Source organism: Colletes gigas, unplaced genomic scaffold (genome assembly GCF_013123115.1).
Source record: "Colletes gigas isolate AHSC1104 unplaced genomic scaffold, ASM1312311v1 Colletes_gigas_Sc00006, whole genome shotgun sequence".
In the NCBI taxonomy this organism is placed as follows: Eukaryota; Metazoa; Arthropoda; class Insecta; order Hymenoptera; family Colletidae; genus Colletes; species Colletes gigas.
In genome coordinates, this window is record NW_025106635.1 from 699147 (window position 1) to 714317 (window position 15171).

Consider the following 15171-nt stretch of genomic DNA (forward strand, 5'->3'; position numbering starts at 1 on the left):
GTCGATGAAAGAGATATAAGTAATAAACTCGTAAAAGCAGTAAATCTAACTCGGTAAATTCTGCAGCATTATTGCTGGTCAGCGATCACGAGAAACAAAATTAACAAGTTTCCCTTTTCAAGAGGATTTCTTGTATTCGATCACGTTTGCTAAAGTCTGAATAACTTGAGGCATGCGAAAAATACCTTTTTCTCCCATAGAAAAAAATTCAGGGTTAGGTCTGGGTTCATATCTATATTTAAAACGTCATAAAGAAAATTAAGCAAAAATTAAGTGGTACATTAATTATTATATATTAGTAGTAAGCTTAAAAATAGGGAATCTTACACATAGAAGGAGAATTGGCTATGCTTAACGGTCACGAACGAACATCCCGCCATAATTGGCAGATACTGTTTCGACGATGATCGACGATTAACGAAGGGCAAGTAATCTCGTGTATCTTCTAATAATTCTTTAGAAATGTTCAGCAAGAAAAATGTAAAAGCTCCAGTAACTTTTAACCACTTAAAGGCTATTATACCTCGCGTTTTTTCGTATACGTTAGTCGACTTTTATTCGTTAGTCCGCTGCGTACGTGGCGCCGCCTTACGTAGGCGTGCAACGTACAACAGTAGAACAATATAGTATACTTTATCTTGAAAAATGTTTGGTTTCCCGGAGTCGCCTACAAATATCGCTGAAAGTATATAATCCTGTGTTAAACCAGTGAACTTTGCAGAGTCGTTGTCTTGACCACCCTACACAATCGTAGACAATCCAATTGTCATCCATGGATCTCAGTAATCCCCATAAAATTAAGCGTTAACGAATATTTCACAGTTTTATTGTTCCTTTAGGTGGATTTCATTTAAAACAGTGACACAAATAATATAATAATATAAATATAACGATAAGGATTGTTCAATAAACATCAAACGGACAATTTGTGCAAAAGAGAACTGTTTTTTACATTTTTAGGAATGTTAACCTCCACACTAGGCATTTTTTTCCCAACTAATATACCACACAGACAAAAGTAAAAAATCATTCGATATAAAAATATTCACGTGCATAGATCTCACGAGTAAATTATCTATATACATGGAATATATTTATTTTACTGACAATGGTGGGAGAAAAATGTAGAAGTTTTCTTGGTTTTGCTTCAGGTCTTTTTCATTTCCATCAAGCACAGATTCTTCCGACCATTCTTCTTTAGACAGTACAAAGAGAGGATACAAGAAAAATGATACAAGTTAAATTCTGAAAAATCTACTTGTACAATCAACTAACATTTAATTCACTAATTTACGCATATCGGATTTGTACTTATCACATTGAAAATAACACTTTGTTCCTTTGGAATCGTGTAATCTGTCAAGGGGATTTTCATCATTTTTCTTCTTGTTTCTGCTGAAAGAACCATTCAAATTTAAGAAAAAAAAAAAAACATCTTTCTTTGTTTTATATCAATATTTTGTAGTAAGGTAACTGCTTCATTTTACACAATTGGAAAACGTTTTCAAAGTTTTGCGGATTCCTCTTCTCTCGACGATGGTGAGAATATCTTCAACATAAGAGCTAAACTTCTTCTTACAGACACCCATTTAAAATCGGCTCGTAAACGACACTTGTATTACACAAGCTGCAAGTTCCTTCTTTATTATTTCACTAGCACGTAATCACTTATAAAATAGTATCTGTAAATTGTTTTAAATTCAGTCTTTGTTAATCGTCTTATGATCTATTTCTTGTTTCATTTGTTTTTTGTTTTGTTTGAAATACGAGAACTTTACACAAATAAGAATAACGATTCCCGTTATTTCCCGTATCGTTGCTCGTATTTACTGTACTGTTCTAGCAGATACACGAAATCCCTCGCGGACAGGCTAACGTACAAAGGTAATGTGCTGAAAATAAAAAGAGTGCATCGTTGAATAGAAAATCCTGGGGGCATAGAAAAAAAAGATGTATCAAATTGTAAAAGTATAAAAAATATATGAGTAAACAAGCTAGAAACGTACAGAAATTCCGTTATTCGCGTTTGCCATGGCAAAACACCATATGTGGTACAAACGCGACCATATATTAACCCCAAGTCAGGGTCAGGAACCCCTCGTGAATTTAATTTTTCATTAAGCAAGTCAGTATCTATCTCTTCTGACTTAATTGTTCCCGTAACAACGGCTTCAGCCAGCTTCTTGGTTAGTGTTACTATTTCTTCTTTCCCATTTGAAGCGGATAACAAAGATATCCGCGTTTTCGGCTTAGTTCCTGCAAGTAATGAACAATGATTAGTCGTATGTAACATATACCTACATTCTTTTAATATACGTTACATGTACAAAAAATATCTTCTCGCTAAAACGTACCGGTTACTCCGTTTTGCGTAAATCCAACGTTTGGTTTGCTCCAACTGATATGCTCCAAAATATCGGGTCTTCTTTTTGCAATTTCATATTTTAGGAAACTTTCGTTTCTGACTAAAAAACCTACAACAAACATAACAATTGCATAAAAATTTAAACGTCATGTGCTTTTCCGACGTAATTATGCAAATTGTTAATAACACATATTTATACTATATACTTTAAATACAATTTGAAAGAAATACAAGTTACTCCGGTTGTTTCCAAGAGTGATAAATTTAATAGTACAATATCGGAGTTTAGCATAAATGATAATACGCAACACCCATGAATATTCAGTTTATCTTTGACTGCAGATAGTAACATGTGTCAAACGTAACACCACACTGTTCCAAATACATAAAAACAATGTTAATAATTTCATACTTTTCTTTAGTAAGATAATTTGAAGAATTTCTTAACAATTATGGTATATGCATTTTATAGAGCATCGAAGATAGATCAAAGAATGATTTGAAAGTATGCAAAAAATGCAAATATTGTTTTAACAAAAGGATTATCAGTTCATTATACATTCCAATGCTACGCAATAATGAAAATGCATTTAAACAATGTTTTTCTCATTAAATAAAAAAAATGCTGAGACTTGCATAAAAAAATGAAACGGAATGAGAAATATAAACACAATTCTTTGCATAATATAATCAAACTAATTCAAGATTAAGGTTAGAATAAACGAAACATGACAAACATATTTCTGCAAGGTATAAATGGTACCAATATGTTGCCGAGTTATTACATGATTATCACTTTTACCATAATCATAAACAACAACATTTTTGAGAGCAAAGTTATGTTATAAACGTTTCAAAATTTATAAATAAAGCTATTACTTATCGTCAAAAAGAATACAACGAACATACATTTTCATTAAGCATTTTTAGATTTCTTCGAGCTGGAGTTCTTTAAAATTATGACTTAAACTGATAATCCTTGAACCTCTGCTACAAAATGCATAACCCTTTTATGCTTGAATATAAAATTCAGCAACCAATGGAAGATATTTATTGCTATGCAAAACCTGTTTGATACAGATACAACATCATGTTCAATATTATCAGACATGTGTTAGAGCTAGAATGGAAACGACATTTTATAAAAGTGATTGCATTATCGACAGCAATTAGAGTAAACAAACGAACAACAATCAACGTTACCACTGATATCAACGAAACTGATGTACGGTATACCGAGGGTGATGCACCAGCCGATTATTCGCACACAGTCTAATATAGTGTCCTCCTTCGCGCCGAAAATAATCACTATGTGCCTCGGCAATTTTTTCATTCTGCTCGCAGCACGCACCAGCCATTCGACTTCTGTCCTTAGATTTTCGCCGTACCAAATCTCGATACACTTACGATGAAGGAACATGCAGCAGTTAGAAACCGCGGTAAAAACATCGCAGAAAAAATGCGTGAGTACCAGTAACGTGCGAAATACTGTGAACATAGTGTCTTCCTACGACCGTCGTTGATCTATGTAACATAATCACGCGGAAATGACAAGAAAGAGAAAATTTTCAAAACTACCCGGTGAACGTCACAAGAAAGCTCGTATACTTCGCCGCTGACTCGTCTAGCAGACAATCGTCTCACGTGCACCTACCTACACAAGATAAGTAACGTACCTACATACGCACGCACTCTTTCGTCGAGTAGAAACACTAAATTCTACGACTTCATTTACACCGTAGTTGCTGTTAGTAGTAGAACTTTTAATCACTGCGTTTTGTTTCGAATTTTAGTGTGCGTTGCGATCCAATCAAAACTGGTATTTTATTCCGAATAACTATTACGAAAAACCAAAATTTTCAAGCATATCGATTACGATTTTGGTTTCCCAGAAGCATCAGAAGTAGTGACTCGAACTATTATATCAGTTCAATAACTGTTACTTTTTCGTTTCTAATACGATACTATATCTGTTCTGTAAATATTGCTTTTAAGCCTTCAACAAAATAATCTATACTAGAATGTTCTTCAATTTAGTTGTAAAAGTTTTTTGTTGTGAAATTGTAAAAGACTAACCGTCAATCAAATTTATTACCGATCAAAAAGAAATTAGGATTCGAATCACAGTATGGTATTATCTGATGCTGAAGAAAAAAATTTTCGTATGTAACTATTCGATTGATTTTATTTACGACGTGAAACCTTGAACGAAAAGGTTAGAACAGGACATTGTTATCTGGTATACCACCGAACCTGTTATTAGTTTACTCAAAACAACGAGTTTTACGTTTATCTAAATAGTAGGAGGACCATAATTGCATCACTTATGGATATTACATAGGTAATTTATCTACTTCGCTTTTCGAAAGAGGTCAAATGATAAAAGATTTTATCAGTTAAGGTGGCATGTTTACCATATAGATAAATACATATTGCCATATAATATGTATAAATAAAATAAAATGTTCCATGTTAATGTGTAGCAAGGAACAAAAAATAGTTATAATATTTACCGTTGCTTTAGAACTTAAAATATTATAATAGTGAGTGTAACAACATTCTGGAATAGTTGATTCATTAACCCATACATTTTTAAGTTAACGTCATCTAAAAAATCTTTGTTCATGCTACTATTTAATCAAACACAAAATTAAATTAAAATTATCTGTTTCAATTTTTTATAAGGGACCCAAAAAGTATTGAATTTGTCGTAAACGTAACATTTTCTGATTGGTGGAATGATATCGGTGTCTTCCAATTGGTAGAATGTGGCGTTTACAGTATCATTCCACCAATCATTTCGAAGAAAATCCGTCTGTGGATAATAATGGCAAGCAAAACTTATTTTCTCACGTATTTTCAACGATTAATAATTCATCATTCTTGAGTTTGTTTTTATTTTAGCGTAAAATAACCGTATATTGAAAACATTACTCATTTTTCTCTTTAGAATGTTTTCTAGTGATTTTCTTTTTCAAAGCCTAGTAATGTCCTTTATTCCTCTCTCTCTCTCTTCATTACGACGTTATCTATGTCTGATTCTCGCACGTGTTCCTTTTGAATTTTTCACTTATCGAAATGCATTGAATTAATGGATTACTGCCCATTAATCTAATTTTTTTGTTTTTGCTAATAACGTCACACAGTGATAGTTCTTTTCTGCATTTTTTCTTTTTTTTCTGAAAATATCGGATTTCCGCGTCTCGTTCAATTCCCGCGCAATTTTATTGCAAGCAATGCGATATGTGAATCATAATTTTCTTCTCCATGACCGCTAATTTATACGACCGAACTTCTTTCAAGAAATTTGGAAAAGGAATAAGAATTTTTCAGGTATCTGGCTTTATTTCACAAACATCAAAAGTAGTATAAATGGATAATCTTCAATTGTTGTAATAAATACGTTAATCTATTGTGAAGTCAAAAGAAGCACCATCTAACGTTGCAATCGTGCTACACTGAAAGTTGTTGAGAGTGTCTAAAGGAAAAGATGACGCATTTCATTATTTGTACGATATGAATGGTATCTGCGTCAAGTTTAATGAATTAATTCCGTTGATTGTACAAATTTGTATCAACACACAATTTTAAATATGTCACTAATGGCTAATTGATTCGTAATTTGTACGATTTTATATGTGACGAACTTGTGAAGAAATTATTCGTAACAATTGAGAAGTAATGTCGTTATCAGTGAGAATACGTACGAAGTAATTTCTTTTCTGATGGATTGTGAACATTGTGACGAATGTAGTATTTTCATAATATCGTAAACTAAACAAAAAAGTTATTGATTGACGATTAACGTTACTTAAACTGACTTCACGGTCATGTAAGTACGCCATTAATATTATCGTACAATGCACTTGTACATTTTCTTCAAACATTGTTACACTTTAATGGAACAGTATATATTTATAATTATTTTGAACGATTATGCAAATGCATAATATTTAACGACATAGTTATATTGAACAAAAATGACAGATTCTATTGATAAAGCATTGTATATGAATTCTGATGAAGAAATATTCGATACATATTTTCTTGGCTTTGAATCTTCTAATAAGAATAAAGTAAGCATGCCATTGACACCAAAAAAGCAAAGATCTAACGATATGGACATGCTTATAAATGCAACAGAACATAAATCTTGTGTTCAAAGAACACGATCCAAGTTGATTGCAAACAAGAGTCAATTAACGAATAAAAACAGTATTGTAGATTCATTATACAAGTTATGTAAGCCAGTATCTATAAGACTTACAAAATTATCCGAGTCAGAAATAATGAAAGCCTGTAATCCAAGTTTGTCTAAAAAATGTTCAAGTGAAATTCATAATAGACATAAACATGAATGGAAGAAGAAAGAGAATGTCTTGAGAGCAAGAAGAAAAAATACTTGCTATAATCAGATGTCAAATCCATGTGGCTCGAATAATAATGTTCGGGCTCAAATTGTAGCAGTTAATAAGAGACAGACATTTAGTAGACATAAACGACATACGACGAATATATTGAAAAGCATTAGACAGCCACAGATAAGACTACATAAAATAGACAGGGTGATTGATAAAATAACAAAGTCACTTGCAAACACAACTTCGAATAAAGTATTCATTGCAAATGATCAGACACAACAGTTATCATTATGTAACAATAGGGATACAAATCCTAAAAACGAGACAACCGAAAGTTCAATACTCAACCCATGTTTATGCAAAGACACGCAAACCAGTCATCAGATCCAGGACAATAGTAATAAAGTGCACAAGATTAATGATAAGCAGACATTGAAACGTAAACCTGAGATTGTACACGATATACATTATAATAGATGTAGCGATGAAAATGTAAATAAGGACGTATTTAACGTTACTCTAAGAAGAACAAAAAGATTCAAGTTAAATTCGTTAAAGGAGAATTTGGACACTTTTGTATCCACTGAAGAGCATGAATCGATTAGCAAATCACAGGAAAGTATCAACAAGTTACAGACGGAATCGAACCAAAAAGAGAATGTTCCCAACAAATCAAATAACTTTTTAAGCAATCAAGCGAAGAACATTTCGGAGGATACATTCCAAGAAAATGTTCACAATGTTGCGGTTGAAAGAATGGAGGGAGATTGTGTTTCCAGGTATGTGCCTTTAGAGATAGATTTTGTACATACCACAGAAAATAATGTTTATTCAAAATTGCAAGAAAACAATACTGTAAATGAGGAAGTACCAATACTAGAAAGCAATGAAATCCAAAATCAAGAGTATCAACTATGTACTTCGTACAAAGATTTAATACAAAAATACAAATTATTCACAGACTTAAAGGTCTGTTTGATAAAATTTGATTTTCTGGAAACTTCGTTTAATAATAAATACTCAGTCACAGAAATTGAGCAATTAATGAAAAAATATATTAAGTCTTTAGTTTTTAAGAATTCTAATGTTGTACATACAACTGAACGACCTTTATTGTTTGACTCGATCGAGTTTGAAGATTTTATCATTAAATCTGAAAAACCTGATGATTTTAGTGTAACTGAAAGTATTGCACCTGTACCAGTTAGTGCAAATAATTGTCAGAATGAAAGTGGCTCGATCACCGAAGATTCAAATTTAAATAATAAGATGGAAGCACAGCAGGATAGATGTCCAAAAAATCAAAGTGTTTCCAAAAATCATACAACATCCTGCAAAGATGTTCTTTCCGAAGAAGAATATTCTACAAACGCATCGTCTTCTCCAGCAAATATTTCTACCAAAGGACCTGAAACTTCTACTCTGATCGAAGATGCTGTTTATACAACAACATCAGAAGGTGTATCTAATAAATATTCTTTTACAAAATCCGCTAACAAGATATTAAGTTCTTGGACAGAAAAATTACAGAACACATGGTCTCGCAATGATAAGTTTGAAAAATTACTTAGCACTGTTAGACTTTTAGAAAATACAGATGTCAATAAACCGAAATTTGGCATTGGCAAAATTAGCGCTTTTAGAGATGATAGCTTTATTTCAGGAAATAAGATCTCTCGATCTAAATTGCATTCTAAAAGTATGAGTTCCGCGAATTACGAAATGAATCTGAACGAAAAAACTAATTCCACTAAAATTTTTCCAAGAAAGTGCAGGGAATTTATAGACAAGGCAGATAATGATAAAAACAATATATTTTCTGGTATGTATAAATGCATATTTTGCGATAAAAATTTTAAAAAGTATCCTGTTCTGCAACAACATCTATCTGAACATACACCAAAACAGAAAACCATTTCCGCTGGAAAACCAAAAGAAACAGAATTATTGCACTCTTCTAAAATTACTCCGCAAGTGGTATCAGCGATTAGTAAAAATAAACATAAGAAAAGGTTACAGTGGAGGAAACTTAAATCTTTGAAGGAGACGAACGAGTGTGAGGATACTGTTTGTACTATTTGTTTGCAGAAATTTGCATCAAGAGCTGCATTGGCAGCTCACATTTATACGCATACAGAGAGCGAACTGCAAGAAGCGTATAAAGTTCAGAAAGAAAAACTGGAAAAATTACAAGAAAAGCAAGAGGATAAAAATGGTAGAGAATCAGCTATCGCGAAAGAGAAGAAAACTAGAAACAACGCAAATGGTAGCATTAAAAGATGCTCAAAAATTGAGAACAAAAAGGATAAGAATTGTTCAGAATTGTCGGTTAAATATGTGCAAGATAGTTCGGTAACGGCACATTCGGAGAATAAAATTCTCGAGCCAGAAAAGCTAACTGATAAGGATGAAACGAGCGAACCGATCATCTTAATTGAAAATGAATCGAGAACAGTTCAGACGTTTCCTCTGCAAAATAAGTCGGAGAAAGAGAAAATTAATAAAGTGGCTAACGTTAAGAAGAAATTCACAGTATGCCAATGTCACAACAAATCAGAAGTTAGTTTAAGTTATTTGCAGATCGAAGTAATTCTTCTTTGTCATGTTTGCAGAGTATTATTTCGAACGCTGGAGTGTTTTGAGACACATTATCGTCTTCCCGAATACGTAGCTTGTAATAAGAACTGTGTGGACAGTGGTCGATCTCCAAACCTGTTCTGTGCTAGTTGCGGTATGTCTTGCAGTTCGGCCGAAGACGTGCGCAATCATCTAGAAACACACTTTCGTTTTAAGCAAAATTGTACGATGGACTTTCGATGCAACATTTGCAAGGTTATGTTCATCGGAGTTGGATCCCTTTTTTATACCCATTGGTCAAAACATGCAAAGGATCCATTTTGGATAGCCAGCGAACATTCGTTCCCAAAAGCTTCGGTGATACATTTGAAATCAAAGAAAGATACGTTTATTCAAGTGGCAGAAAACATCTGTTGCAAATGTAGGTTACCTTTTATTACCGAAAGTGATTTAAAGGAACATGAACTGGTATGCAAGATACTTAACTCGATTACGAATACGTGTACTGTACAGAAGCAACCAACGTTACGCTTGATTTGTAGTTTATGCGGTGGTATTTATTTTGATAAGGTAGAATTATATAAACACATGAGAACCAAACACAAGTTTGGCTTCACGCCTCAATTCATATGTCTGACTGTCGCGATGTCAAAGAAAATATACATTTGCAGTATTTGTATGGAAGCAAACAACAATATGAACAATTTCGAAGAACATTGGGTTGTACATAATACGAATCACCCATATTTCCTTTGTACGTATTGCGAAACGAATTTTAATACTTTGGACTCTTACCTAGAACACGCCAAAGGACACGAATCCAAAATGAAAGAAGACATGCTCTCTTGTAGAATAAACTATCGGAAATGCGAATTTATTTGCGAACCCTGTATTATTGGTTTCGGGTCTAAAAAAAGCTTGACCGATCACCAGCAAGCTCATAAAGTATCGCGTCAGTCAATGAAACCTATGAATAACGAGACATTAGGTCAGAGAAGTTCTGCATCGACTCCAGAAACAAACAATGTTTCTAATGAAAAGGAAGAAGAGAAATCTAAGAAGAATGAAGTAAACGTAGTTGCTGAGAAATCCAGCAGAGATATCGATAAGGAAAGATTAGTTAATATATTGGAAGGAAACGAAGAGGATTCCGAGAATGAACTAATAATAGACTTGACGGACAATTCAACAGAAGTTTGTGACAAATTGACGAGGAAAGACAAAACGAAAGAAAAACAAATTGCGTCTACTCCTGCATTAAACGTGTTATCCGATCCGCGAACATGTATGATTTCTAAAGATACCGAAGTTGGTGCATTAGTTAAAAACACAGTAAAGCAGAAACCTTTGCAGAATGTTGTAACAACTTCAGCAGTCTCCGACCAAGTAACCCAGAGCTTAACAAACGTGACAGGTGTTTTACCTTCCAAAGATACAGTAACTTCAACATCTTCACAGAACATTGCTTCGAATCAGAAAACATCCGAAAGTAATGCTCAAGTAAACGATACCAATAATTTACAATCTGTTACACCGGTGAACAAAGATAGTTCGTTAACGACGGATGCTCCCTTAAAACCAAAGCAAGGTCTCTTACGCGTGAAAACTATCGCGGAACTTACAGAGAAAACAAATCCTATATATTCGTGTTACTCTTGTAATTGTTCTTTTAAATGTTCCGACGATATTATGCAACATTTGATCATGCACGCGACCCAAAGTCAACAAATCGAACAGAAGAAAGCTAGGAAAAGCAATCCAATTCCTTTGCAAATAGTAAACGAACCAGGCGGAACCAGTAACTTGGTTAAAATTGCATCGACGCATCAAAATCGTCCAGTTTATCAAATACCAGTAACCAGCGCCCTGGAATCTACAAAATCTCACAACGCAACAATAATCGAGAACCAACAGTTGCAATTGCAATCGAACACGAATCGAAAGGAATATTCGCACTCTTCTGTGCAAACTTTGCCACCGGCGTATCATAAAAACTTACCACCTTGTAACATTGTCCAAAGAATGGTCGTACCGCGGTCTTCGATTCAGAAGAAAGGAGTTACCATAAGAGCAGTAACACAAATACCGCCTTCGGCAACTTGTTCCGACATTCAATATCAAAACAGTCAGAAGCACCAAGAAACATCCAGAAGCAAACCTAATTTAAACTCGACTACCTTGGCATTGCCACAGTTGCAAGCAGTGTCTATGATCACTTCAAATAATAGTAAATACCAAAACAAATGCCAAGTCCGTCCTGAATACAATGCAAACAATGTAACAAGAGTGTTTCTACATAAATCACAATTTCCTCGCAAAGAACAGCAAATGAAGAACGAGGCGGTAGTAAGTAAACGCTACGTTGGCAATCCGGTAACAACGAACAAAGTTAATTTCACGAGTAACGGGCAAACCTTGAAACAAGGTCTACTGCAACCTACTCTGAATCAGTCAAGAGCAAACACAGTTACCACAACAGTTTTACACGAAAGTCCCAGCTTTGCTACAAACGATCCGAATAACTACAATCAAATGCCTGTACAAAGCCAACAAATGGTACGTGATCGATCGGTAGTGGAAAATACTACCACTTCTCAACAGTATAAAAATTCCACGTCTGGCGGAGTGTTGATAGTTCAAACTGCACCTTCTATATCAAATATATCAACGATCAATGTATTGCAGCAACAAGTACAACAACATCAACAACAACAACAACAAACATATCAACCAGTGGTTTATAATAATTCTATAGTAACTATGGATCCATACATGCAACAATCGCAGGTATATTGGATGATGCAAACCAGTGTTTCTCAAACTTTACCTTATACAGACCTCCAACTTGAAAACTACTATTGGCAACTTAACTAGAGTGTTGCATAGAAATTGAAATTTTATCGCGCTTTAGGTGCGAAGATCATTTTATGTTTAACGCAGAATCTGAAAATGAGACTCGCACCAGGAACGGGTGATATCTCTTGAATCTAAGTTTGACGTAATTGAGTTATTTCAAACACGTCATCGATGAACGCAGGACACGACAGTTAAAAATTAAACAAAGCCGACCCCACAATATTGGGTTTTACAATCAGAAAATATATGGATTCTCGCCAAAAAGGCAAAATAGGGATATTATATAATGTCAGTTTTTTTTTTCAATTTTATAAGAATGAATTTCAGTTTGAGAAACATTGGCGTAAGCAATTGCACTTAATCAAATTACTCGTTTCATTTAACATTGATATATTATTCTGTATTTACAGAGCGTAATTAATTATACCGGATCGAACAATTACGAGGTGGTGTCTAATCGGTATGTGGCTCCAACTGACGAAGACATTGTAATCTATGACGCTAGGGAACAACTTTCAAGGCAGTTGATTTGTTCTTATTGCCCTACACCTGTTTCCTTTGTTTCTAAAGAATCGTTTAATCTACATATAAATCAGTACCATAAAATTGTATGCGATATTTGTGGTGTGACTTTGTATAGCTTCAACGAACTGAATATTCATAGATCTAAACATCAGTTTATCTAAGAGACGCATAAATTGTAGAGTATAGAAACAGATTGCGATAGAACCGATATACAGTGCTTCCGCGTTAAATGTGCGTTACTCGGGACCGAAGAGGTACATTTATCGGAAGGGCACAACGTTCTTCGTGTTTTGCTGCTCGTGCTGCGGGGCTGAATCCAAAAAGAGATTATCGTTAGGAATCTTATTTTTATCTGTTTTTATTGGAGCTCGTAAGGTGAAAATTTTGTCTGTTAAATGTCCCATAACTTATGTTTTAAATAGAACTTGTTTAAAAGTTTCAGACTTTTCGAACGCGACTTTATTGCGCAGACGCGAACGAGAGTGGATGTGGTGGGAGTAGTTGGACGATAGAGGGAGCAGCGCGTGGCGCATTAGTCCGACAGCTCTGCAGCGGTAAGGTTGTGTCGATGAGGTGTGCGAGGTGTGTGTGAAAATGGTTCAGGCTCGTCTTATTTTAAAGGTAAATAAAGAATTATTGCTATTTGCCTTATACGGAAATACAATACTTGCGGAGAACTGAAAATTTACCATACTTTCATAACCGCGGCACTTCGGTCCCGAGTTTCGTTCAATTGTTCAATCATTGCTGTATAGTCGTACCCTGATTTAAATTTTCGCGGCTTAGTAGCGACACACTAGACATTTGTTCGAATAATCAGATTCTTATTCACGTGCTTCGTTGTATATATATTTAACTATAATTATAACTATACGCTAAACTTTAGCTCCCTAGTCGCTTTTACTATGGAAAACCTATTTACCTCGTGTGAAATGTTTATCTCAACTTAAGTTAGCTATTCTGGAACTATTTAGTACGTAAATTCGGGGTACGACTGTACTTGAAAAGAAGAAACGTTTCAAATTGGTATGTTTTAACAGAAATTGCTCTGCTCTTTAAATACGGTTCTCGTCTCCAACCGAATGCGATTCAAAAAGTTAACTTTAATATTAACGTATTCATATATGAACATAGTTACGTATTCATAAGCGCCATATACACGAATAATGTAGTTCATGTAGTTATTTGGATAGAATCTCTTATACGGGTTGTTCAGTAATTCGTGTAAATACTCGAGTAGTTGAATCTAAAGTAACTAAGTGTGATATTGTTTATAGATTCAGCTCTTTAAGTATTTGCATGTATTTATAAAATACCTTGTATATCCTGCTATGTTTCTACGCAAGAGAACCACGATAGAAATTTGTATAAACTTGTGGCCTATTTGACCTTGTTTTTAAGTTGTTCATTGAATCTTGTATTTTAATTCTTTAAATGCTTCCTGTGAACATCGGAGTACTAGGTGATAGATTATTGACAAATAGAAGATGAGACAGCCACTGGTAGGACGTCTTCAGGCTTACGTTTAGATGCAAGGTGGTCATTGAAAACCCATTGTGAAGGTAAATAGGTACAATGTGTTCAAGAAGAAACTAGCTATAGCATTTGTTACTTTTTTTTTTTTTTTTTTTGTAGAACCTTCTCTGTTACGATATATCGAATGAAGTGTGTTTTGCATACGTATGATGTGCGTGTGTGATTATCGTTTACATTACGAATTAAGTAATATAATAAGTAACGTATGCAATAATTTTTGTACATATTTAGTAAGAAAAAGTCACACGACCTGGGTGGTCTCTCTGTTTGTTTAATCGTCGATTCTCTTTTACTGTTTCTATTTTAAGATAATTTTAGTTACGCAAAGAGTAATTTTTTAAATTCGTTTGAAACGTTTTCCTGAATTTACGAAACCCATTGGTATTGCCTATGTTTGTTTTAAAACATATTTAATGAGTAATCGAACAATAAATAGGACGTGTAAATAGTATGCGTTGATCGAAAACGAAGTACTGTTGCGTAATATCTGCGATGGATATTTTTGTATTATACTAAAGTGTTCGTACAGTGATTGTTATCATGTTCACTCATTAACTTGTATCTGTCAGCACTCGATAGGCTGTCTTGCGCGATCAAACCGTTCAAAGAATTTCGCAACAGACTACGACACTCAAAAGTATTCCTGCTAAGATTTTATACAAACCATGTGTCTATTGTTTATGTTCCCATTTTAATTATAAGTAACAATTATTTGCATTATCTTATATGCGATTTTAAAATCTTTCAGAATTCAATTAACACGTTAAACGACGTACTGGACATATACAGGTTTTTCACTCCAAATTGCCTTTTTATCTTTTATCTTAATTTTATATTATGTTTTGTCTAAGTATTACTACATACATGAAATACAATTTTTATTAAGAATAATAATAATTTTACATTGAATTTTATATTAGGATAGCTTAAAGAAACAAATTTTTATAAAAA

The 15171-nt window shown here is 33.9% G+C and overlaps 2 protein-coding genes across 7 annotated transcripts; one reads left to right on the forward strand and one right to left on the reverse strand.

Annotated features, from left to right (window-relative positions):
* Positions 1-1147: 1147 nt before the first annotated feature.
* LOC122395680 (dehydrodolichyl diphosphate synthase complex subunit Nus1) lies at positions 1148-4170 on the reverse strand. Of its 4 annotated transcripts, none has more exons than XM_043393462.1 (5): positions 4042-4170; positions 3569-3889; positions 2355-2474; positions 2007-2256; positions 1148-1892 (listed from the first exon to the last, which is right to left on the reverse strand). In XM_043393462.1, the coding sequence occupies exons 2-5, from the start codon at positions 3861-3863 to the stop codon at positions 1802-1804; spliced, it is 756 nt and encodes a 251-aa protein (XP_043249397.1). In that variant the 5' UTR covers positions 3864-3889; positions 4042-4170; the 3' UTR covers positions 1148-1801. The 4 variants fall into 4 exon arrangements, with proteins under 4 accessions (XP_043249397.1, XP_043249398.1, XP_043249399.1 ...); XM_043393463.1 differs by lacking the exon at positions 4042-4170 and having other exon boundaries at positions 1148-1682; positions 1779-1892; positions 3569-4022; XM_043393464.1 differs by lacking the exon at positions 4042-4170 and having other exon boundaries at positions 3602-4022.
* A 1753-nt stretch (positions 4171-5923) lies between these two features.
* Positions 5924-14995, forward strand: LOC122395592. 3 transcript variants are annotated; one of them, XM_043393282.1, is made up of 3 exons: positions 5924-12090; positions 12570-12619; positions 13121-14995. In XM_043393282.1, exons 1-3 carry the CDS (start codon positions 6346-6348, stop codon positions 13194-13196), a joined length of 5871 nt encoding a protein of 1956 aa, XP_043249217.1. In that variant the 5' UTR covers positions 5924-6345; the 3' UTR covers positions 13197-14995. The 3 variants fall into 3 exon arrangements, with proteins under 3 accessions (XP_043249217.1, XP_043249218.1, XP_043249216.1); XM_043393283.1 differs by having other exon boundaries at positions 5924-7505; positions 7902-12090; positions 12570-14995; XM_043393281.1 differs by having other exon boundaries at positions 12570-14995.
* Positions 14996-15171: the final 176 nt, after the last annotated feature.